We start from the raw sequence: 25,564 nt of genomic DNA on the forward strand, positions 1-25,564 counted from the left end.
TTGATGTCCTTGTCATATTCTCAATGAGCTGGAAAAGTTCCTTACATGTATTGAAATTTGTCATCAGGGTGGGTGATTCGTTTCAGAGGCCTGAAGTCTTTGATTTTGATCATGTTCATTTTGATTCGGGCTTCGGAAGTCCAGTTGCTATCCTCTATGGTGCTCTTGGGACTAGTTGCTTTAAGGAATTTCATGGTGCTCTGGTGGGAGCTGCCAAAGAGGTTCATTCATTGACTTCTTGTTTTCTGTTTCTATGTTAAGAGAATATCATATGCTGTAAATCGCGCACCTTAAGAAAATTATGATGACGGTTTGTTAAACATCTTACTGTCCTAATCTAGGAAATGTATTTGCATTCTCCTGGCTATTGCTTAGGATCAGACCATATTAACATGGTGATTTATTTGATAAAATCAAGGAGAATGCAGCGAGTGAAGCAATGGTGGAAAAACAGATGAAAAATAATGCAGATCATATTATGTTAAATGGCTTCAATAAATAACTTAGTGGCTATGATCCTTCATATTAATTCTCCCAAAAAATGATATTTTCTCCCTTTGAACGACAATTGATATGTTGTTTAAATATTTTTAGGGAAAAGTTAAGTACATATTAAGACCTGTGTTGCCAGCTGGATGCGAAGCAGGTATCGGCCACTGTGGGTCTCTTGGTGCAAGCGAATCGGTAAACTTGGGTGGTTATGGTGTGGAGCTTGCTTTGAAGAATATGGAATATAAAGCAATGGATGACAGCACAATTAAAAAAGGTTGGCGTTATTGGCTTCATATGGATTTACGTTTTGAATGAATGTAGAAGCAATTTTTTACTGTAGAACTGGTGCACTAATGAATTAGAAGTTCTTTGTTCTCTGGTTTAACTTTCAGGCTTGGTTTTGAAGCATTTTGTTTTATTACAGAAAATACACAGCATTCTTCTCTAGCATCTATTTGGTGTTAAGGCTCGTGATCTTTCTAGGAGACTTTTCTTCTCAAACATGTTGAGAGATTAGAAAGCTATGCTTTACTTACAGATTACCTAGAACTCTCTCTCCATCTGATCTTATGAAGGCCCTGAAGGCCTTCTTCATATGTTAGGATTTATTGCGAGCTTAGTATAACCAATCTTAAACCTAGATAAAATAGGAGTGTTGTGTCATGATGTTGACTTGCCATTGTTCAACTTTGTTGAATCTCTATGACTTGGATCAAACATACCTCAATCGAATGAAATGGTCAAAGAATTTACTTTGAAACAAAGAAAGAATTTCAGCATAGGGCAAAACAAAAAAAGAGAAAAAAAGATCTATGCGATGTTTATGCAAACCTAAAAGAGAGCTCTTGTGTAAGATGGTGTGTTAGATTTATAGCCATTCATTTACCTTTATCTATAAGCCTAGGTTTTTGGGATAAGTAGTTTCATGAGATATTGTTAGAGCTTCTATGACCAAAAAGTTGGAGTTCAATTCTTGTTTCCCCAAAAGAAAAGAAAAATGGCCTATGCGAAATTCACGCAAACCCAAAAGCTAAGGCTTTTGCTTGAGGGGGTGTACTAGAAATATAACCATCTATATCTATCATCTTAAACTTTATGGATAAGTAGTTTATTGATAGTTATCCGTACTTGTGAATATTTCTGTTATTGATACAGTTTGTTGGTTGCAGGTGTGACTTTGGAGGATCCCCGAACAGAAGATCTTAGCCAAGAAGTCAGAGGATTCATATTCTCAAAAATTCTGGTTTGTGCAAGTTAACGCTATATTTGTTTTCCATCATATACATGAAAAAATAGAACTCAATGTTCTACGTTTTATTATATACATTTTGCTACTATGTGTGCCTGATGTTAACTTGGTTTTGTATCTTTATTGGATGATAACCCCCCCTTTTTCTCCCAAAAAAAAAATCCCTCCTCTTTTCTTTGTGATTAACAGTCTGTTGCTTGCCTTAGATATTTGGAAATTTTAAGGTGCAGATGAGTTTACATTTTGTGTTTACTTGCAGGAGCGTAAACCTGAGTTAACATCTGAGGTCATGGCTTTCAGGGATTATCTCTTGTCATCAACTGTATCAGATACACTTGATGTTTGGGAACTGAAGGGTATTGGAATTAACTGATAATTTGTTTCCATTTCGTTGGGTTTAACAAACTTTTCTCTAATATATTCTCATTGATGACAGATCTGGGGCATCAGACTGTACAGAGAATAGTCCGTGCCTCTGATCCTCTGCAGTCAATGCAAGAAATCAATCAAAATTTTCCTAGCATAGTTTCTTTTTTATCTCGCATGAAGGTAATTAAAATCAATGCATTAAGGATCCAAAAATATATCCTTTGTTGCACGGGTACGCTTGGATACGCACCTAACAAAAGATAATATTGTTTTATGTAAAAATGCGTTTTGGGTACTGCTGAATACTTTTTTTTGTTCTAATTAGCTCAAAATAATGTCGTTTTGGGTAAATTTTATTTAAATTTTTTATTCCAAAACTATTTAGATGTGTATTTTAAATATCAAGTTGACTATTTAGTTAGACTATATAAATGTTTATTTTTAATTTAATATAAATAATTTAGATTATATTGATGTTAAATGACATAAAACATACTTTATTAGTTGAAACTTACTACTTACTTTTAAAAGTTTGTGAAATTTACATATATTTTTATGCATATATACTGATGTACCCGTACTTTTTATTTTCCATTAAATTTTCATACCAGATATGGTACCCATATTCATGCAACATAGAATATCTCTAAGACATTTTTCTACATGATTATTGTCTATTATTCTTACAGAAATTTGTTGTATGACAGCTTGATGAAGCCGTTCAAGATGAAATAGTAGCAAACCAGCGTATGGTTCCACCTGGCAAGTCTTTAATGGCCCTCAATGGTGCTTTAGTCAATATCGAAGATGTTGACCTTTATCTGTAATGTTTTTTTCCTCCTGCTGACATTGTTTTACATTATGATGCTGAAATGTTTTTCTTTTGTTTGTTTTTGCTCCTTTACTCTTAGTGGTTCTTTTGTTGCATACCAATCTCTTGAAGGTTTTAGATCAGTCCAATTTATATACTTCGATCTGCCTTTAATTGATTATTATGTTTGGTCGAAAGTATTTCTTGTCTATGCTAATTGCTAATATGTGCTTTTATCAGCTAACAATATTATCAACTGAAGGACTTAGTTTCTGGTTCTAAGAAATATAAACCTCTGGCAGGCATTTGATTATGGTTTTATGACTGCTATCGTTTTGTAGACACTGATTTTCAAAACCTGTGGAGGAAGCTATGGTTATGGAATTAATAATCTTTGAACTTTAGTTACACAATTAACAATCAAATGAGCATTTGAATATGTTTTATGAATGATTGTATATCACCATAGATTCTTAGTTCTTGTAGCATGTATAGCCTGAATAATTTAGCTATTCTAGTCATGTGGACTAAGCCTCTCCACATGAGCATTATTGATCAAACCAATCTTCGTGGTGGTTGGTTATGTTGGTATCCAATATTCTACTTTGTTTTTTGTTTGTCTTTCCCTGGAATTATCGTGATAGTTATGCCTGGCAAGAACAGTGACTGTTGAAAAAATTAAGACATTCCAACTCATAAAATACCTTAGTAGCACATGAAGTTCATCGTTAATCATGTGAAGCTTGATGTAATAGTAGCACATGAAGTTCATTGTTAATCGTGTGAAGCTTGATGTAAATGCTGATTGTATAGTTACGCCTTTTTGTAGTTGGTTTAAAAGTGACATGAATGTCTTAAACTTGAAGTGGAATGCAAATTTCAGGCTACTAATATTATTTTATTGTCTTAATAAGGTTGATTGACTTGGTTCATCAAGATTTGTTGTTAGCTGATCAGTTCTCAAAATTGAAGGTAAATAGCATCTAAGAAGCGCCATTTTGGTATAGTCTTAGTAGTACTAATTTCTAGTCTATTTGCTGACTGACCTAATTAGTTTCAGGTGAAAATAATCTCCTGATGCATTTCAATAGAATAAACATAATTATCCATAAAACTAATGTAAAAATATTTACCCTAGGTTATTGGTATCTTTTGATATATCTTTAAAGATGCACTTGTGCATATCCAATGAAAATAAAGCTTGTCAAGGACTTGCAGTTGAGTTATGTTTTGCTGTATATCTTGGCTGTAATATTGATGTTCCCAGTAATTACAGATTCCTCATAGTACTGTACGGAAACTGCTGTCAACTTCACCTCCTTCGGAATCTAGTACATTTCGTGTTGATTTTCGTTCTACTCATGTTTATTATCTTAACAACTTGGAAGAAGATGCTATGTACAAACGATGGAGGAGCAATCTAAATGAGGTTAATCTTTGATTTTAATCTTGGGCAATATTATTATTCTAAAAGTATGCATTACAAATTTTTGTTTTCACCCGAATATCTTTGTTTTTTTAGATCTTGATGCCAGTCTTCCCTGGGCAGCTACGTTACATCCGTAAAAATCTTTTCCATGCTGTTTTTGTTCTTGATCCAGCAACCAGTTGTGGTCTTAAGGCATGTTTGTTTTCTCAAATTTCTGATATTTTCACATTGTTCTCTGTATGTATTGGGAATCCTCATTACATGTCTTATTGCTTGGAACCCTGCAGTCAATTGATATGATAATTTCCTTGTATGAGAATAATGTTCCTATGAGATTTGGGATCATCCTGTATTCTTCAAAGTACATCATGCAGTTAGAGAACCACTCTACCAAAGATGGTGATAAATTTGAGGAGGATATATCAGATATGGTAATTTTTACCTTTTTTATATACACACACACTTGGGATCCAACAGTGAGTTTATGATGTATACTTTTTGTCTTTTAATTTTCAGATCATACGTCTCTTCAGCTATATCAAGGAGAACTATGGAACTCCATTGGCTTTCCAGTTTTTGAGTAATGTAAGAATTTCTCTTCAGTGTTAGTCATCTTCTATTTCTGTGTCACCTTGGTGAATTACTGCTTTTATTTAGATTCAAAAGATTTATATACAAGTATGACATGACTGAAATCCAGTTAAGTCTATCTTGAGAATTTGTGGCAACTAGTTCAGAATTTTAATCTATCAAGTTGCCTGATTGACTGAAAGGTACATTAATTCCACCTGTAGCCACACAAATTTTCTAGGAAATAACTAACCTTCAGATGGTTGTGGACAGATGCTAAAAATGTTCTGAGTTTGCAATCAATTGAAAGAACTTTGTTTACATGTTTTGTAGGTTAACAAATTACATACGGAATCAGATGGTCATGCAGATGATGCTCTTGAACTTCACCATGTTGAAGGGGCATTTGTGGAAACAATATTGTAAGATTTTGCAAGAATTTTTTATTGTCCGGTGTGATGCTGATATTTCTCTAATATATCACTTCTATGGTTCTATTCTTTTTCTACAATATCCTATGTTTTTATTTATTTCTTGTTTATAGATATTGATGTATGTTCTCACCATTTCTCTGTTGACCCAAAACAAAGTCCTTACCTCAAGTGATCTTTTGTTTATAAGGCTTAATTAGGTTGTTCTCATAATTTTCTGTAGACCCAAAGTAAAATCCCCACCTCAAGAGATGTTACTAAAGCTAGAGAAGGAGCAAAAGTTGAAGGAATTGTCACATGAAAGCTCCATGCATGTATTTAAGCTTGGCTTGTCTAAGCTTGAATGTTCTTTGTTGATGAATGGGCTTGTTATTGATCCCAATGAGGTAATGATCTTTTGAGACGTCATCATCATAGTTCCAAAATTATATATTTGTCTTAATGATTTTTGCATTTAATCCTTAAATATACAAACGACAAATACCCCTTGAATGATTTGAAAACGTGATAAAAATAACCAATAAATATTATATTTTTTATAATTGCCAAATTTTTTTTTCTGTATTTTGCAAACAACTTGTGCATTTGATCTGAATTTTTGTGGTGACATTTGAATAACTATTTAGAAGGTGTACACAAAAAATTGGAACAAAATTTGATCTCTAGAATTTTTTTTTCAAAAAAAAAATTGGTCATTCACAATTAAAAAAAAAATTAAAAATTCAAATGGCATAAAATTACCAAATTTTAAGAATGAAAATATTTTATTTTTCTAATTATGTTTGTGTAAAAATCACATTAAAATTTGATTTCTAAAGTCTATTTTTAGAATATATATTTAATATCTAGTTCTTTTTATCATATTTTTAAATCCTTTGAGAGTTTATTTGTCGTTTGTGTCTTTTGTGGTTATTTTTGTCAACCTTGTGAACTTTTGGATACCATTTTGGTTGTTTATCCTTTTTGTTTCTTATAAACATAAAACATCAATATATATTGTTAGTTTCATTATAAATTATTTATGTTTGAACATTATTCTCTTATTTAATCACCTAGGGTTAACCACTACCATTTTATTTGAGAGTGCACATTGGATTTGGCATGGTACACTTAGTTCCAGTTGTGTCTGGCCAAATTGCTACTATTTAACTATAGTTATGGTCACTGCGTTTTCATGACAGTGCGTAACTGCCATTCAACCTAAGCTGTTCTGTCATCTCTCCTTTTTTTTTTCAATGAATTGTATCAGGAGGCTTTATTTAATGCCTTGAACGAAGAAACTCAGAGAATACAGGAAGGTGTGTATTTTGGACAAATAAATTCTCACACTGATGTATTAGATAAGTTCCTATCAGAAGCTGGTATTCAACGATATAATCCTCAGGTATATCATTTTTTAACAGTTTGTTAGTTCTGCAAACATGTGATGTGTGGCTAACCAATTTCTTATTGGTGTAGATTATTTCTGATAACAAACCAAGGCTCATATCTTTGTCTACGTTTATTTTTGGAGAGGGATCTATACTGAATGACATTGACTACTTGCATTCTCCTGGAAGTAAGTTGTTGGAATGAATCAATATGTTAACTATTTCTGTAGTTGTTTTTTGTCTTTACATGTGGAGTCCTTTTTGTCAAATGCAGCAATGGATGATCTGAAACCCGTAACACATCTTGTTGCTGTTGATGTCACTTCAAGTAGTGGGATAAAATTACTTCGGCATGCCTTAAATTACCTGGTTAGTATTGTGTTGTTTCGGTTGAAAATTATTGTACTTTTGAAGCTTTCCCTTTTTCTTTAACCCCACCCTTTCCAAGTTTCATCATATTACCTTGTGATGAGTTGGACCTATTAATTCTACGAAGGTTTTTGGAATAACTACATCCTCATATAGGTCTGTTTTTTAATTGTGAAAGTGGTTGATTGATAAGTAGTTGATTCTGTACTTTCCTAAATTCCTTTTAAATCTGAATTATGGTTTTTATACCGGCTGTATAAATGCATGGTTTTATGCAGCCATAAGAAGAATGTATTGGATTTCTTGGATCAGCTATGCTCAATCTATCAGCAGAAGTACTTCCATACATCAGCTGTTGAAGTTGATGGTACTCAAGCATTTATTATTAAGGTCTCTGAGCTTGCTGAAGCCAATGGGCTACCATCTAAGGTCTATGAATCATCCCTTTTAGAATTTTCTGCCGATGAAGTGAGAAGGCATTTGAGTAAGGTAGTTTTGGTTGCTTTGCTATTTAGACAACCTCTGTTTTGTGCATGTGAAATCTGTGAAAGCATCTCTGCTTCTGTTTACTTTTTCCTATTTGATAACCTCAAAATAATTCTGTGGTTCTCCCTTACTTCATTTATTTGGTGGAGGTTTGTGAAGTTTCAGACTCAAGTTTTGCCTTCACTGACATTTTTTGTCATTAAATTTATTTTAATGAGGCTTTTTGTCATCAGGTGGAAAATTTTTTGTACAGAGCACTTGGGTCTGAATCTGGTGTCAATGCTGTCTTTACTAATGGAAGGGTAAGGTTTGGCTATTTTATATTATATTCCCCCTCTTGGATTTTATTTATGTACCCTCCCCCTGGCCCTGCTGGGACTCATGAATTTTAGCTCAATGATAAATCTCTATGCTCTTCCTGTCTTACTCTTAACATTTATGTTTTATAGGTGACTTATCCTATTGCCGAAGGAACATTTTTGAGTGCTGATATGCATCTTCTTGAATCAATTGAGTTTAAGCAAAGGACAAAGCATATTGTGGAAATTATTGAAGAAGTGAAATGGCAGGATGTTGACCCTGACATGCTGACAAGGTTTTGTGATCTTTACTCTTTTGGTTTTGACTTTCAGCTTTAGCAATTTCAGCCCCTGCTTGATGCCTTGATCATTATTATCTTCCCATTAAGCACTTTGCTAAGGTTGGAACTATGAAAATGAAAGAATGTGAACCATTCAAGTCTAACATAGGTGGCACCAGTTATTGTCTATTCAAATGATGAGACAACCAGCTTGATATCACTTGAAGGTTATCAAGACCAGCATTCTAGAGGCCACACAAGTTATTTGGTCTTCTATACACTATAATATATTACATGATGAATTAATTGCAAAACCAACATGCTTCTATCATTAAGAGGGAAACAAGAGTTTAGGAGGAGCACATGTTTAAGAACACTTTGATGGGCAGTTGTTATAGCCAATTTGTGTTTTCTGCAGGCCCTGGATAGATTTTATATTTGAAGTTAAAGCTTGTCTATGCTGAGAGTTTGGTTGATTGGTTTTGAAAAATCCTCATAAATTGTGTATCGGTTATTATTTCTTTAATCTTTTGCTAAAGTAAATGACAGATAATATTTGTAGAAGTTATTTGTATTTTCCCAATATTTATATTAATGTTTGTCCATCCTTTAATTCTTCCTTATGTTGTTCACAGCAAATTCATCAGTGATATCGTCATGGGCCTATCCTCTTCAATGGCTACACGGGAAAGGAGTTCTGAAAGTGCGCATTTTGAGGTTTTGAGTGATCAACATAGGTAATTTTGTTTACGGTGTACTCAATCTTCGTCAATTGTGATTAACTTCACGTTTTTTTTTTGAGATTTTTCGTATTCAGGTTGCTGACCCACAATTAAATTGTATTAATATTTCATCTTCCATTTGTTGTGCAGTGCCATTATTTTGAATAATGAAAATTCTAGCATTCATATTGATGCCGTTCTTGATCCTTTAAGTCCAACCAGCCAGAGATTATCTGGAATTCTTCGAGTACTATGGAAATATATTCAGCCAAGCATGAGGATTGTACTAAATCCAGTGGTTGGTTAATACCATAATTCTACTAGTGTATATATTATATAACCCTTATCCGTTTTAGATCAAAATAATAAATATGAATATAGAATTTTATCTCTTTATCCTCAAACTTGAGATGGAAAAAGACAGATGTCTTTCTTATGGCAAACAATGCAAGTGCAGAATCTTTTTATTTTTTTCTTTCCCTGGATAGGATCAATATTTAAATGTTAAATACCATTTTTTCCCATGCCAGAGTTCCCTTGCTGATCTTCCTCTGAAGAATTACTACAGATATGTAGTACCCACTATGGTATATCTTTAACTTTTAGATATTAAAATGCCATGATATTTCATGTTTGATTTCTTAAGTTTTCATTGCTTTTGCAGGATGATTTTAGTAACACTGACTCTTCAGTAAATGGCCCAAAAGCTTTTTTTGCCAACATGCCATTGTCTAAGACCCTGACCATGAATCTTGATGTTCCTGAACCCTGGCTTGTTGAACCTGTCATTGCAGTGTAAGTCTTATCCTAAGCATTTCTTAAGATTTTAAGATGGTGCATGACGTAGTACTAAGAATGCTTAGTTTGTTAGTTGAAAACTCATGAATGGCTTTTTATTTAACAAATTTACTTGTTCCTTGATTCACCTTTACTAACTGTCTAATTGCAAGAGAGTAGAGAAAGGCTTAAGGCCAGATCTAGATATTCAGAATTAATCACATGGACCGCCCCTATCCTCTTTTAAAAATTTTAGCATTACTATAGCCGCTTGATTGAGTCACTGTTATTCTTGTTAAACCATGCTTTAACAAGTGTAATTGCTTTTTTCTGGTGTACAAGTGTAATCGCTTTTTTCTGTAAGTTTTTCATTTTTAATAGTCTTGTATCTCTTTTCATGTTGCAGTCATGACTTGGATAACATTCTGCTTGAGAACCTTGGTGATACAAGAACATTGCAAGCAGTTTTTGAACTTGAAGCTCTTGTCCTCACAGGTAAAATTGCATTTTATTTATTTCACATTAGAATAAAAGCCCTTTATTCCTAACATTTTGAAGTTGGCATCAGTGCGGTCGTAAAAAAAAATCACATCAATTCAGCCCTCCTTACACTTTGAATGTTGACATCAATTTCATTATTTCCTCAAATTATAAGCAACTTCCACTACTATTTTTTTTTCTAGTTGGCATATTAGTTCTAAGTTATGTTTCTTATTTGTTTTACTTTACCTTGAACTGACCTTCCAAGTTGATAGTATGGAAAATTCCTTCTTTCTTGAGTTAAGGAAGGCAAATAAACAATATAGCTCGAAACTATGCGGCAACTAGGATGAATAGTATAAGTTACTAATGATTAGACACGAGAATAAAATTGATGTCAACTTTAAATGTTTGGACTAAAAAATATATTTTCTCTTTATTATAAATAGAGTCTGATTATTGTTTGTGATATTGCCAATAAATAGAGTTAATTAATATTTTCCATGAATCCATACCATTTCTTATTGATTGTACAACTAATCAGGTCATTGCTCTGAGAAAGATCATGATCCTCCTCGAGGTCTTCAGCTAATTCTTGGAACCAAAAGCACACCCCATTTAGTTGATACCCTTGTGATGGCCAATCTTGGCTATTGGCAAATGAAAGTCTCTCCTGGGGTTTGGTACTTGCAGCTTGCTCCTGGCAGAAGCTCTGAGCTTTATATTTTAAAGGATGGTGGTGATGGAAATCTGGACAAACAATCATCAAAACTCATTACTATTAATGATTTACGGGGTAAAGTTGTTCACAAGGAAGTAGTTAAAAGAAAGGGCAAGGAGAGTGAAAAATTGCTGATACCTGATGAGGGTGAACAAGATAAGAACGAAGTGAGTGTTTACCTGAAAATTGCTTCTTTATATATATGTATACTTACATTTCTTTTATTAACACAAGTGCAAAGCCTCATATTTCTTTCATATTTTCATAGGGAGGTAGCTGGAATTCCAACTTTCTAAAGTGGGCTTCTGGCTTCATTAGTAGCAATGAACTATCCAAAAAAGCTGAAAGCAGTTCATCAGTGAGTTTTTTTTTTCTTTGTTTCTTCATGTCTCCCATGAAAAAATGTCCTCCTTAGGGGACCAATAATGATAATAATATAATAATCAAGCTTCATATGGTTTTATAAAAAGGTTTCATCTTATTGGTATTTATGCATCAATTTCTTTAAAGAATGTAATGCCTGGCATCTAGTGTCGAGTTGCATGTTGAATGGAAAGGCCATTGTTAAATTGCCTTATGATGCATCCAACCAATTGTGTGTTATCAAAATATGAGCCAAATTTAGACCTTATTATGGCTATGCTCTGCCTCACTTTCTCCCTTTCATCTTATCTACCTACTTCATCATTTCCCATATTGTGACGGATCAATCTTTTCATGATAGGATAAAGGAAGCAGTGGACGGCATGGAAAAACTATTAATATATTTTCAATTGCATCTGGACACTTGTAAGTGTTTCTCTTGTTTTATCTTGGTTGTGTGATTTGCTTTCTATAACGGCAAAAAATCCTGCTCTGTTTCTGTCTGCCTAACTGTTCACATTTGACTTTTTAATAATTTACATCCATTTTGAACTTCAAAGGTTTTAATTTTTTTTCCCTTTCAAATTTGAAAAAAGAAAATCTTGATCCAAAATTAGATGGATCCTCAGATGTTCATGGTCATGGCACTGCAAAAAATTGCCCTGCAGGGAAAAAGGATATGATCACTACATGTTAGTTATTTAATTCCTATAATTGTTAATGCATTGCTTACTTTATTTTGGTTCATATCTTGTTTTTGCTAGATATGAACGCTTCACAAAGATTATGATTCTAAGTGTACTAAAGAATACCAATCGTCCGGTTAAATTCTGGTTCATAAAGAACTACCTCTCTCCTCCCTTTAAGGTAATATATCCTCGCAACATTTGTTCGTTTCTACATTGTAAGTTTAAAATAAAACATAATGAGTTAGTTTGACATCCTCAAACTGTATTGATGGTTGTCTTGACACAGGATCTGATTCCCCACATGGCCAAAGAGTATGGTTTTGAATATGAGCTAATCACGTACAAATGGCCTACATGGTTGCATAAGCAAAAGGAAAAGCAGCGAATAATTTGGGCATATAAAATCTTATTCCTTGATGTCATCTTTCCCCTTTCCTTGGAGAAGGTATCATGATTTTCTTCCTCTATCAAACACACTTTTCCATTATTCTCTGCACTCTCAGTTTTGTATTGATTACCACACACAACATTCACAAGGATAGTACTTAATAAATAACGTTTTTAAACTGTGCCACTCTTCTCAGGTCATTTTTGTGGATGCTGATCAAGTTGTAAGGGCTGACATGGGAGAACTCTATGACATGAATTTAAAAGGAAAACCTCTGGCATATACTCCGTTTTGTGATAATAATAAGGAAATGGATGGATATCGATTTTGGAGACAAGTAAATGCAATTGTCATACTTCAATATATTTATCTTGGTTTTCAGTTTTTATCATAATACCCATGCAATAATACATAGATGCAGCATTGAATGCTAAATTTGTTCACTATTCTTTTTGCCACAGGGTTTCTGGAGGGATCATTTGCGGGGAAAACCATATCATATTAGGTTATTACTAGTTTCTTGATTGCCTTGCCTAAAATAACTGTGATTCTATGATAGACCATTTATGTGTCAATTTTATTCCTTTTGGCAGTGCTTTATATGTTGTTGATCTGAAGAAGTTCCGAGAGACTGCAGCTGGAGATCATCTTAGAGTTTTCTATGAAACCCTTAGCAAGGATCCAAATAGTCTATCCAACTTGGATCAGGTAAGAGGCTTAGTCATAATTTCCACTCTTTATTTTTAGTTAGGAGAGTATCACTCAATATTAAAATTTTCATGAAGGCCAATTTGGATGGAGGTGTTATTCACCAGGCCCTTTCCTTTTACGAAGTGAAATTTGAAAGTAGGCTTATTATTATAGATTTTCATTAAATCTTCATTTTTACGTGAAAAATCTTCAGGCGGATCAGTCCCTTGTGACCGTTAAATTGAGAGAGAATTATTTAGATGAACCTTTCATAATTCAGGTTCTTAGTGCACTTATTTTTACTTTTAAAAAAAATTCTTCCTCTTAAATTTGCCTCTGGTTCAGGATCTCCCTAATTATGCTCAGCATAATGTGCCCATCTTCTCTTTGCCACAAGAATGGCTATGGTGTGAATCATGGTGTGGTAATGCTACAAAATCCAAGGCAAAGACCATTGATCTGTGCAACAATCCCATGACAAAAGAACCCAAACTTCAGGTAATTGAAGTTCTGTTCTTGGAAACTCACAGCACATCACTGCTGATGTTTTAGCATCTCCTCTTCCATATATACTTGTTAAGATACCTCTACTTTGATCTTAGGGTGCTAGACGAATAGTGTCCGAGTGGCCAGACCTTGATTTGGAGGCAAGAAAGTTCACTGCACGAATCTTAGGTGATGATCAAGAAACCATGCAATCGCCAAATCAATCAAACGATATGAGTAGTGATGATTCTTTGCAAGTAGACGCGGAATCCAAGGCTGAGTTGTGAAAATGATAATTGAAACGCTTTATGCAAGTTATTTAAAAACAATCAGTGATCCTTGCTGCAGCTTGGCACCGCGTAGCATCATGATATCTCTCTTACCAAAGTGTGCCTGCAGATGAATTGGCAGCCAGTTTTCCAAACACAATAACAACAGCGAAATGCAATAAGATTTTGCCTTCTCTGTTTGCCAATTCCTGGTTCACAAGAGATTTTGATTAGACAGAAATGATAGTGAATTTAAATCTTGTGTTCAATGTAACCATTTTGGACATAGCTACCATTAATTATGTATACCATTAACCATTAGCAACCCCTCCAATCCCTACTACCCCAACCTTTAACTTGGTATGCACCCGGCTGTTGGAAATTTTCATTGTCCTTTGTATGGCAACGGTAGTCTAGCTTTATTTATCATTATGCTAATTATTGTTACCTGATTTTGCAGTGGATGCATGCTACCGCACTTATATTCACATAATTAAGAGAAAGATCTTTGGATTGATTTTTTTTCCCCTTTCCCCATCTTTTTTTCATCCAATTATATATATAAGCATGTTGCCTTTAAGCATATTTTGAACCCCAGATAATTGAGATCAAATATTAAGAACAATTCGTGAAATAATTTTAAAATTGGCATTTTAAAATGAGGTTCAAGCATTCCTCTGCCTTATTACGATGTGAGTACTGAGTAGTTTGAATTACATGAACAGAACGTTTAACATCAACAAGTGCAACTAGTTTTTGGCCTTAGCATATTGTTTGCTATAGTTCTTACTGAGCAAAACTACAAATCTTGCAGTGCAAGAAATAGAGCACTAAAAGTGGTGAATAATTGATATCTGGACGTGGCAGAGCGTGGTTCTATATAATGATTATTCTTTTTGACGTTATGAAATGAAATGGAAACCCTGATCAATATAGGACCGCTATTTTTTGTGCCTTCTTGATAAGATTAGTGAAAAAGATACTAAGTGGGTTGCTCAGAAAGCATAAATGCCATTTATATTTTTCTCATTTGTGGTGAAAACTGTAAATTTCAAATAACTACAAGTAGGCTTTAGTAGCCTTATAAGCAAGTGTGTAATTTGGAAGATGAATCAAATGCCAATGGTCCTTATTTTTTGGCTTTTTGCTGGCTCATTTTGATACAATGGTACTATGATGTATACTACCTTCATTTTAGAAGAGATTCTATTGCACGCATAAATTATTATGGTTTTGACGTGTAAATACTAAGTAGATTCTGTAATTTGAGATTGAAACAGCCATAGCGATTCAGCACCCAAGAGAAGAGCACTATTGTTTTCCGCTTCAAGTATGCAATCCAAGTTTCTCCAACACAACAAATCATCATAAATAAAAAAACGTATGTTGTTGTGTTTGTTCCTTGGAAACTTAAACATCACTAGATGTCTTCGTAATTATAGCTGTCGGCAATATGTCTCTAAATGGCCACTATATACAAATCAAAATAATTTCATGTCAATTTTTTTTTATTGTTTTGGTAAGATAAAAATTTCTTTAAAAAAATCATTATTGAATTGAAAGTTTGGATTGTTTATTGAAGATCATTTTGTACTTATTAACAACTTTAGTTTCATTTTATTTGAGCTTGAATGTCACAGCAATGATTAAAAAATTGGTTTAATTTAACTTTAAAGAACTAACTCAACTAGTGAAAATAGAATTTGAATTGAGTGCATTTAACTCAATTTTTTGAGAGTAAGTTTATAAAAGACTCTAATATTCATCAAGAAGGAGCATAGTTATAGAAAACGGAGAGGGCAGAAAGAAGTTAAATCCCTCTTTGGTTGTGGCATAAGTTTGTGTTGGTAATTATCATTTACCAAGAATAATCCATGGTCTCAATCATTTCTTGGGCACAAGTTATTGTTGTGGGAGAGTAGGACTAATTGTAAAACCCACGCTATTTCTCTTATTATATGTGCTGCCATTATATTATCAACTATAGTTATATGTTGAATTATATAATTAATAATTGCTAATGTTAATTAATTTTGGACATCCTGACTTTTTGGTTCGCAAACATTTAAGTTATGAAAATTTAAAAAAGGATTATATTAGGTAATTAATGATTTTTTTGAACAATATAAATAACAGATCCTAAAATTGGTCCAATTCAAGTAAAATACATTACGCTCCAAATTACTCACCTAAATCTTAATATTAGAATAATCATCCGCACACCTATTGAATTGAACATCCAATACATCTATTGTTTATATTGTTTAATATTTTCAATGTCTACCTATACTTTTTCCTTAAAAATACATTTAATTCACTGACCTTTTTAAAATCTAGACATATTGATTTCTGGGTCTAATTTATCTCATTTAAAAAACTTTTTCACTTATACATCCGTATTGATATATCCTAAAAAGGTCAAAACTTAAATGTATTTTTCAACATAAAATTTAAATGTCTGCAGATCAAAAAGTGGAGTGTTTTTTCTTAATTTTGTTACGCGTCAAAATAGTAATTTAGTTTGATGTAAAGATCATGTGTGTGTAGTTTAATATTGGTGAATGAGAATATCCATTTACTTAGAGAGGTGTATGAGCAATTTTATTTCATGCCTTTTCGTTGTTGGAGAGACTAAGGTCCCAAAGAAAGTGGAGAATTTTAATTTTAAATATGAATATTGTCATTGCTGCTATATTCGGTCTTTATCTTATCATAATTACATGGCCCATGCTTTACGTGACTAACTTTTCTTCATGCAATGCAATCCATTTATTCTAATTCAGTAATTTGCACAAAAACAATAAAACAAAATAAATTTTAAATTAAAAAACTAAACAATTGATCAGATAATTAAGTTAATGCAAATAAACTAAAGTTATCAAAAGTTACTTAATGTAATAACAAAAAAAAGTTAATTTTAATATACTGATAATATAAAATATTTTACACAATCATGTAATTATATGCATTCTTTTAAATTATTATTCACGCAATTAATGTAAAAAGTAGTTATTTTTATAACAAATACCGAATATAAACATAACAACAGTAGTAATAGTAAAGGCATTTGAACACTTAGAGTTAAAAAATGTATTAAAGGAATAGAAAATGACATCATTAGATAATATCTTGAACAGTTGAAAAACAATATATTTCTGTAGTCATAGATATTATTATTGCATGAGGCCGGTTATAACTCATTTTCTCAAATCTCTGATCGGAGACATTCAATTATTCAAACTTTTTAGTTGCATAATTATGAATCAATATGAAATTAGGTATGTATATATGTAGAAATTAAGAGGTAATGATGAAGGGTAATGGGTTTTATAAGTGGCAAGAGGTCAGACAAAGTGAAATATTCATAGGAAAAGGCTCATTTACATGATTACAAAAAAAATTCCCTATATGTACTTTATGTTCTATAATGAGTGAAGTCTCACTTCTCTTAAGGGAAAGACTAGGTAATAAATCATTTTTTAACAAAGGGTAAAGTATATTTTAAAAAAAATTAGGACTAATTTAATAATAATACATGATAAATATATTTAATTTGTTTGTATTAAAATTTAAAAATTATTCTTGTAAAGTTATTTTTTAATTAGTCATAACTTTTTAAAAAAAATAGTCATTATGAGTAAATTTGATACAAAATGTAAACAAAAAATTTTTAGAACAAAATTAAAACAAAATAAAATTTTATGATATTTTTAAAATTTTTAACAAATTTTAAAGACAAAAGATATACTGTATCATTTAATAAATAATTTTATTTGTACTCTTTTTTTCTAAAAAATAAAAAATTAAAATAAATTAGTTAAATCGATTTTTTTAATCTTATATTAGCTATATATCAATCTAAAATTATTGACTATGTAGTATGACTCGATGTTCTTAGATGTGATTTAAAGCAAGGAATAGTGTTAATGTGACACCATACCCATACTTATTATGTCAATACCGTGTGCTTTGAATCTTATCAAATTATTATTATTCACTAATGTTAACATACATGATGCATGTCACCTACCTTCCGAATTTTCTAGCTACCCAAATAAAAATGTGGGAAATCATAATTGCATATTGACAAGTAAAAGTTGACACCATAACAACACTACTACCCAGTCAGTGTAAAAATGATAAAGAACTAGTAATAATAACTAGTTGACATTATACAAATTAAATAAAAAATTCATAAAAAATAAAAGAAAATTTATACAAAATAGAAAATATTGGGATATTTTCCTAATAAAACTTTCTTACACATTTTTTGTGCTGAACCCCAAAAACTATATACTATAGTAGGAAATAGACTAATAATAGAGACCACATTGCCTATTATTGGAAGGGAATTTTTTTTGTTTCTAAAATATATTTTGTCCGTACTTTAAAAATATCACAGCTTCTTAGTTTTATTTACAATATTTAAAATTATATAAAAATTAGAAAATAGGTACTTGCAAATATTTTTAGAGGATCTAAGTATTTTTTTTTCAGTGAATATGGATGTCAATTGGATATAATACTGACTGCTGTACTGTTTTATTTGGGTCAGTTTTTTAATATTTGACAAAGTTTTGGGATAAATTTAAGAGTTTAATTTTGATGCACTAAAGTGTTTTACACCGTCATCATGTAATTATATTCGCTTTTTCAAATGATTATTTATACTGTTAATATAAAAGTAGATATTTTTATTGACGTGACATTGCGTAATTAGATGCATATGTAAAATTATTTTTTACACTAAAAATGTATTAAAATTAAATTCTAAATTTAAATATAAATTAGAAACGTATTTTTGTTTAGGTATAGAGTGGGTATGGATAATAATTATTCCGTTTGAACCTAATAAAAATCCTAATCTCCTAACTTAATAATCCTAATTCCATATTATAGTTTTTTTTTAAGAGGAAAAAATGTAAAAATAAGATATGTATGAGACAAGTATATACCATAGATTTAGGTATGGAAGAGAAATTAATAAGATATCCATAAATAATAAAACAGAAAGTAGACCAAACATATATATGTGTTGAGACAGGAATGAATAATAATCAAATACCCACTTTGACCCGTTGAGATCACAATCTGTAAAAACATGCCAAAGAAGAAATCTTGCAATATATATATACATGCATGTGCATGTGTGACCACAATAATTTATAGTTGGTCATACACAATTTGTACGTGTTTTTCATTGATAACTATAAACCGTCCACAAATGTAACATCTGAAAATGATGTTACAATTATATTAGAGAGAGAGAAGAAAAAAAGAGAGAAGGGAAGAAATGGACCAAAGCATAGCATAAATCCATCCACGAAGCCACCAAGTCTTGAATATATATGACCCACCATTTTATTTTCTAATTAAATTCAAAATAAAAATTGATCTTATCTCACATGATATGGTGCATTGGTGCATGCTACCATTGTATATAACTATATATATTATCCTAACAAGGACACCTTATTTAATTTGTGTCACTATAACTATAGCTATACATAAGGACCCCCTTCTCTTCTATATAGCCACAATTATATCATATCATCACCATCAAAGAAATAAATAGAAACAGAGTTCCACAACTACCACCCTTGTTCTTGATTAATTTGTTTTAATTTTGTCCTCTCTAATTTAAACAGCATCAATTTTCTCAGAATTGATTCTAAAAGTAACACTCTAATTCCCTCACCTTCTATCCCTATATAGCTCCCTCATAGACATATCAGTATTACAAATTGTTTCTCATCAAAATCTCACAAAGAAGTGAAGAACAACTACTTGTTATTATTGTTCCTTAATTAATTGTAGAATTAGTTAGCTACTAGCTAGATAGAAATTAAATATGGAGAGGAACAATTTGAGTAGTTCATATGATCCTCATCACATAGTGAAGGAGTGTGAGAAGAAGAAGAATGATCATGATCATTTGGGAGGTTCATCAAGGAACATGTCTTTCAATCTGAGGAATGTTTCAAAGCTCATTCTTCCACCACTTGGAGTTTCTTCCAACAATCAGAACCATGTTGAATCAAGAGCCTGGATCATATCACCAATGGATTCAAGATACAGGTTCATCATTAATTAGTTCTGATTAATTAATTTAAAAACCATAATTAGTAGTCTTTTGATTATAGTATCATCACCAAGCAAACTTTTAGAACATTATTACTTAGAAATCTTACATATAGTACTGCTTTAAAATATATATATTTTTTCTTCTCGTATTTATGTTATGTTATTTTTTTAGAGAAAATGATAAAAAGGTCTTTAACTTTTTGACTTGCAAATATTTAAATCTCCGAAAATTTAAAAATATATTTAAGTTTCTGAATTTCTCAAAATTTGGACACATTGATTTCTACTGTTCATTTGAAATTGTCAGACCCAACGAAAAATTTAAATGTGACTCTCATCTTACTGACCTAGCCGATATAAATGTCTACGTAAAAATCTTTTTAAAATTGAACAAATTAAATCCAGAGATCGATGTGTCCATATTTTAAAAAAAGTTTAAAAACTTAAATGTATTTTCAAATTTTCAAGAACTTAAATGTTTACCGACTAAAAAGTCAGGTATCAATTTGTCCCTTTTTTTATTTTGGGAGTTCAGACATATAGCTCTGATACTATGTTATGAAACTACTAATTCCAAAAACTTAAACAGATAGAAGAAGGCAATACAAATAGTTATATCTTTAATACACGAAATTGATAACCCTTATAAATATAAAACAGTAGAGTTAAATGAACCATTTTACTAGTCAATTTATTTATTATTTGATATATATGTAGGTGTTGGGAGAGTTTTATGGTTGTTCTGGTAGCATACTCTGCATGGGTGTATCCATTTGAAGTAGCATTCATGCACTCATCTCCAGAATACAGGAGAATCTACATTGTTGACACTGTTGTTGACCTTTTCTTTGCCGTTGACATTGTGTTGACCTTCTTCTTGGCTTACATAGATCGAACTACTCATCTATTAGTTCAGGACTCCAGAAAGATTGCATTCAGGTAATTAACTCAATTAATTAATTAATTAATTAATTATAATTATTGTTATGCGTATATAATACAATAAAACTGTCCATACTCATAGACTAATAACAATGCAACTTATTATTACGTATTTATTCTACAAGGATGTTATTTTGAGTTTAATTTAATGTACTGTGAATAAACTATTCATTACTAATTAAATATATTCTTAATAATCAAGTTATAATATATAATCAAAAGATAAAAATTTGAGTGCAGTTAATTTTACATGTGAAGTTGATAATTTAGTTAAAATCTGTCAATTTATTTAACAATTTTTATTTATTAACTTCACTACAATCGAATTATGATTTTAAGAATCAAATGTAAATATGTGAAAGTACTATTTTAAAGAAAAAGGTCAAAAGGTTCGTTTACGAATAAAATATTGTATCTGATATATTCTTAGTGAAAGGAATTTAATTTAACTTTGGTATAAATATATGTAATGATTATTCTATTCGAAGCATGCTGGGCACGAGGGATTGATTCTATCTTTTCTATTTTGCTGCATAAAAATACCCTTCCAAATTCTAATTCTTTTCCTGATTTATGCGATAACATGCATGTGGCCTCTCATTTTCTACCCAATATATAGTCTCTTTTGTTTCATTGGTAAAAAAAAATGTCGGTTTTCCAATTAATTTTTAATAAAATCGAATTCAATGATACTAATGATGCTTGTTTTATTTGTTGTGTTTATTTATAGTTGTATCTACCACTATACTTGATGTCTGGTCTAACTTTAACCACGTCAGAAATATGGGCAAATATGGGCCAGATCAAAAGGGTAGTTATGTGACAAAGTTTAATACGGGTCAGCCCAATTTGAATAATAGCCCAATGATTTACGTTAGGGTCTAATACCCAAATAACTTTTTGGCCCATTTTTAACGAGAACAAAACAAGAAAATAATCCCAAAATAAAAAGATTTGTAATTTGTATTATGATTTCTACAACTTAAAAGTAATTAAATTCTCATTTTTTTTATTGGCCAATTTCTTAATGTCTTTTAAAATTATGTCAAAATTTTCGAATTTATTCTTGATATATGATTTGGGAAAAAAATTGTTAACGTGGAGTTTATCAGTATATATATATATTAAGTGCTTATTTTTTAGCAAAATAAATAACACCTTTTTATTTTATTAACATTTTTAATTAAAAAAAACTTAATATATCATTATGAAAAACCCTACCCTAGTCTTTTATATAACTTCGGTTGAATTTGATTGAATTAGTGATATTATCGGTAAATATTATGGTGTAGGATTTAATATAAATAAATTTAAAATTATAAATAGTAAAAATTCAAGTACAATGTGAAATTGAATGAAGTTGAGTTTAAGTTGGATTACTTGGTAATAAAGCTAACGATGAAGGTGTTAGTAACATTGTGGTAGGTACTTGTCAACATGGTTGGTAATGGATGTGGCATCAACGATCCCTTACGAGGCACTCTCTCTCTTGTTTACCGGCAAACACTATGTCTCCCTCCCTTACTACCTCCTTGGCCTCCTCCGCTTTTGGCGTCTCCGCCGTGTCAAACAATTCTTCACAAGGTTCTCTTCTTTATAACACAATTCTTATTTCTTTCAACTTATTAATATGTTTATGTAATCATGCATGCATGCATGCAGGCTTGAGAAAGACATAAGGTTCAGCTATTTCTGGATCCGATGTGCTAGACTTCTCTCTGTAACGTCTCTACTCACTTCTTATTTCGGTCAATGTTTGATTAAACTGTTTAACATTTACATGTGAAAGTCAGATCTAAACCTAGAAAATTTGTAACGTAATAAAGTAACAAAATTAAGAGTTTAATTTTGATGCTGCAAATCATTTTGCACGGTCATTCAATTCCGTACTGAACAGTTAAAAGTAGTTATTTTTACTGAATTGGATGTCCGTGTAAAACTGTTTCCACTGTCAATGTATCAAAAAATAAAATTAAAAAATTAATCATTATTGAATTTATAACTTGTATCATGTGTGAATTTGGAGACCTTGAAAGTCATATAATATATGAAGAAACATGAATTTTTTTATTTTGGAAAATGAAAGATGGATTGATGTGAAAAAAATGTTGGGTGCAGGTAACAGTATTTTCAGTTCATTGTGGTGGGTGCTTGTATTACATGCTGGCTGATAGGTACCCTCATAAAGGGAAGACATGGATTGGAGCAGTAAATCCAAACTTCAGACAGACAAGCCTTTGGATCAGATACATCTCTGCCATGTATTGGTCTATCACCACCATGTCCACCGTTGGCTATGGCGACCTCCACGCTGTTAACACCCTCGAAATGATCTTCATCATTTTCTACATGCTCTTCAACCTCGGCCTAACTGCTTACTTGATTGGTAACATGACTAACCTTGTTGTCGAAGGAACTCGCCGTACCATGGAATTTGTAAGTCAATTTCACTGTCATATGTTCTTTTCTTAGGTTTCTTGTATTGCAAGTTACTTATGATGCATGATTATTGATGCAGAGAAATAGCATTGAATCAGCATCAAACTTTGTGTCCCGAAATCGATTGCCTCCGAGGTTAAAGGAGCAGATCCTGGCTTACATGTGTTTGAGATTCAAAGCGGAGAGTTTGAATCAGCATCATCTCATTGAGCAACTACCAAAATCAATTTGCCAGAGCATCTGCCAGCATTTGTTCTATGAAACTGCAGCAAAAGCTTATCTTTTCAAAGGTGTCTCAAAAGAAATTCTCTTGTCCTTGGTATGAAACTAAACTAAACTTGGATTCGAATGATTACCTCGGCTCTAATGGATGATTGTACTTAATGTTAATTGGTAGGTTGCGAAAATGAAGGCAGAGTACCTGCCTCCTAGAGAGGATGTTATTATGCAAAACGAAGCGCCGGATGATGTTTACATCATAGTTTCTGGGGAAGTAGAGTTCATTGATTGTGTAATGGAGAAAGAGAGAGTCTTGGGGACTCTACAAACAGGGGACATGTTTGGAGAAGTTGGTGCACTTTGCTGCAGACCTCAGAGCTTTACCTTTAGAACAAAGACTCTCACACAGCTTCTAAGGCTGAAAACTAGTACACTGATTGAAACAATGCAGGTTAAGAAAGAAGACAATATACAAATACTCAAGAATTTCCAAATGCAGCATTTCAAGCAGCTTAAGGATCTTAGTATCAGAGATTTAATGGTGGAGAGTGTGGAAGAAGAGGATCCTGACATGGCTGTGAACTTGTTGACTGTGGCCACCACAGGCAATGCTGTTTTTCTTGAGGAGCTTCTAAGAGCAGGTTTGGATCCTGACATTGGAGACTCAGAAGGGAAAACCCCATTGGTAAGTCCATGTCTTTTCATATTTATAACTATCTAAAATTGATCTTGAATTTCAACTATAGATCTTAATTATGTTTATAGTAATTCAGTGTTAAAATACACTAATTCAGTGTCTCTGGACACAATATTCCTGTCGATGTCTCATTTGCCAAACACATTTCTTGTTATGCAGCACATAGCAGCATCAAATGGGCATGAAGATTGTGTTAAAGTTTTACTTAAGCATGCATGTAACTTACATTTGAGAGGTATGATAAACCTATACCTATACCATTATGTAATGTATATATACATCAATACATATATAGCTTCCTTTATAAGTTTTTATTGATTATAATATTTCACATTCATTTTAGTGATATTGGTTCCCATTATGTTGTAGATATCAATGGTAACACAGCACTATGGGATGCTATAGCATCAAAGCATTACTCCATATTCAGAATCCTCTACCAGCTTGCTGCTCTCTCCGATCCACACACGCCGGGTGATCTCCTATGCACAGCAGCAAAAAGAAATGATTTAGTAGTGATGAAGGAGCTCTTAAAGCTAGGATTGAACATTAACTCCAATGATCACCAAGGAATGTCAGCAATCCAAATTGCCATGCAAGAAAACCATGTGGACATGGTTGAATTGCTTGTCATGAATGGAGCAGATGCCAATGGTGTATGTACTAATGGATTTTCTGCATTAGCCTTAAATGAAATGCTGCGAAAGCGCGAAGTTGGTCATCGAATCAATGTGAATGAGGCCATACAATGTGATTTTGTGTCAGAAGGGAAACACCAAGAAGATCAAAAGAACAATAAGGGAAGTTCAAATGGATTCAACTGCCCAAGAATAAGCATATATAGAGGTCACCCTATACAGAGAAGAGGAAAAGGTTCCATGGAACCTGGGAAGTTAATAAGGTTACCTGATTCATTAGAGGATCTCAAAACTATTGCAGGTAAAATATCAGTTCTCATATATATTTGCCATAAGTCACTATTGAAATATTTATTAAATTCAATGTATAGTTTAAGATCTTAGTAACTTAAAATGATTTCAATTGTGTATAACAGGTAAAAAATTTGGGTTTGATGCAAAAGATGCAATGGTAACAGATGAAGAAGGAGCTGAGATAGATTGTATTGATGTCATCAGAGATAATGATAAGATTTTTGTTGTTTTATAGCCAAATATGATCAGATATAAATTCCAAATGTCAAGTGTAAATATTATTATCTATTATGTTATGTATTTCCTTTTTCTCTGATTTTCATTCCGTTGCCTTATTCCTATAGACAGACATAAAGAATCAGAAGAAAAAACAACAAAAGTCTTCTGGATTTTCAATTGTTGTTGTCTTTTGTAATTCTTGTTCTTTGACTTCTGCTAACTGAAACATCATCATCAATTAAAGAGATCATTTTCTGGTCACAATTTCTTTAACAATAATAACCATAACTG

The 25,564-nt window shown here is 32.0% G+C and overlaps 2 protein-coding genes across 3 annotated transcripts in view; both read left to right on the plus strand.

Moving 5' to 3' along the window:
• The window catches only part of LOC107468781 (UDP-glucose:glycoprotein glucosyltransferase), a gene marked incomplete in the record, with an annotated part of 15,107 nt that extends 907 nt beyond the window's left edge, over positions 1 to 14,200 (plus strand). Inside the window, 35 exon segments of the mRNA XM_052255535.1 lie at positions 75 to 221; positions 595 to 766; positions 1,662 to 1,735; positions 2,001 to 2,097; positions 2,178 to 2,290; positions 2,818 to 2,933; positions 3,836 to 3,893; positions 4,198 to 4,350; positions 4,444 to 4,542; positions 4,638 to 4,781; positions 4,867 to 4,935; positions 5,254 to 5,342; positions 5,575 to 5,737; positions 6,601 to 6,735; positions 6,810 to 6,909; positions 6,996 to 7,150; positions 7,218 to 7,246; positions 7,369 to 7,579; positions 7,810 to 7,878; positions 8,026 to 8,171; positions 8,792 to 8,893; positions 9,029 to 9,176; positions 9,409 to 9,465; positions 9,543 to 9,673; positions 10,062 to 10,150; positions 10,680 to 11,023; positions 11,125 to 11,214; positions 11,581 to 11,645; positions 11,984 to 12,086; positions 12,195 to 12,353; positions 12,493 to 12,633; positions 12,758 to 12,801; positions 12,890 to 13,004; positions 13,332 to 13,484; positions 13,589 to 14,200. Coding sequence (XP_052111495.1) covers positions 75 to 221; positions 595 to 766; positions 1,662 to 1,735; positions 2,001 to 2,097; positions 2,178 to 2,290; positions 2,818 to 2,933; positions 3,836 to 3,893; positions 4,198 to 4,350; positions 4,444 to 4,542; positions 4,638 to 4,781; positions 4,867 to 4,935; positions 5,254 to 5,342; positions 5,575 to 5,737; positions 6,601 to 6,735; positions 6,810 to 6,909; positions 6,996 to 7,150; positions 7,218 to 7,246; positions 7,369 to 7,579; positions 7,810 to 7,878; positions 8,026 to 8,171; positions 8,792 to 8,893; positions 9,029 to 9,176; positions 9,409 to 9,465; positions 9,543 to 9,673; positions 10,062 to 10,150; positions 10,680 to 11,023; positions 11,125 to 11,214; positions 11,581 to 11,645; positions 11,984 to 12,086; positions 12,195 to 12,353; positions 12,493 to 12,633; positions 12,758 to 12,801; positions 12,890 to 13,004; positions 13,332 to 13,484; positions 13,589 to 13,759 — 4,251 coding nt within the window.
• A 5,081-nt stretch (positions 14,201 to 19,281) lies between these two features.
• On the plus strand, positions 19,282 to 25,508 carry LOC107468816 (potassium channel AKT2/3). 2 transcript variants are annotated; one of them, XM_016088186.3, is made up of 10 exons: positions 19,282 to 19,819; positions 20,543 to 20,764; positions 22,193 to 22,351; positions 22,430 to 22,487; positions 22,886 to 23,203; positions 23,286 to 23,525; positions 23,604 to 24,110; positions 24,282 to 24,357; positions 24,492 to 25,061; positions 25,177 to 25,507. In XM_016088186.3, exons 1-10 carry the CDS (start codon positions 19,593 to 19,595, stop codon positions 25,287 to 25,289), a joined length of 2,490 nt encoding a protein of 829 aa, XP_015943672.1. In that variant the 5' UTR covers positions 19,282 to 19,592; the 3' UTR covers positions 25,290 to 25,507. The 2 variants fall into 2 exon arrangements, with proteins under 2 accessions (XP_015943672.1, XP_015943673.1); XM_016088187.3 differs by lacking the exon at positions 19,282 to 19,819 and having other exon boundaries at positions 20,625 to 20,764; positions 22,179 to 22,351; positions 25,177 to 25,508.
• The last annotated feature ends 56 nt before the right edge of the window (positions 25,509 to 25,564 follow it).

The sequence above is a fragment of the Arachis duranensis genome, chromosome 10 (assembly GCF_000817695.3).
Source record: "Arachis duranensis cultivar V14167 chromosome 10, aradu.V14167.gnm2.J7QH, whole genome shotgun sequence".
Classification (NCBI taxonomy): domain Eukaryota; kingdom Viridiplantae; phylum Streptophyta; class Magnoliopsida; order Fabales; family Fabaceae; genus Arachis; species Arachis duranensis.

What these genes read in the sequence shown, in the direction of transcription:
- LOC107468816 (XM_016088186.3), top strand. Translation starts at nt 19,593, where the DNA reads ATGGAGAGGAACAATTTGAGTAGTTCATATGATCCTCATCACATAGTG. An exon ending in GATGTGCTAGACTTCTCTCT is followed by an intron (nt 22,488 to 22,885) that starts GTAACGTCTCTA and finishes TGTTGGGTGCAG; the next exon opens with GTAACAGTATTTTCAGTTCA. An exon ending in ATGTAACTTACATTTGAGAG is followed by an intron (nt 24,358 to 24,491) that starts GTATGATAAACC and finishes ATTATGTTGTAG; the next exon opens with ATATCAATGGTAACACAGCA.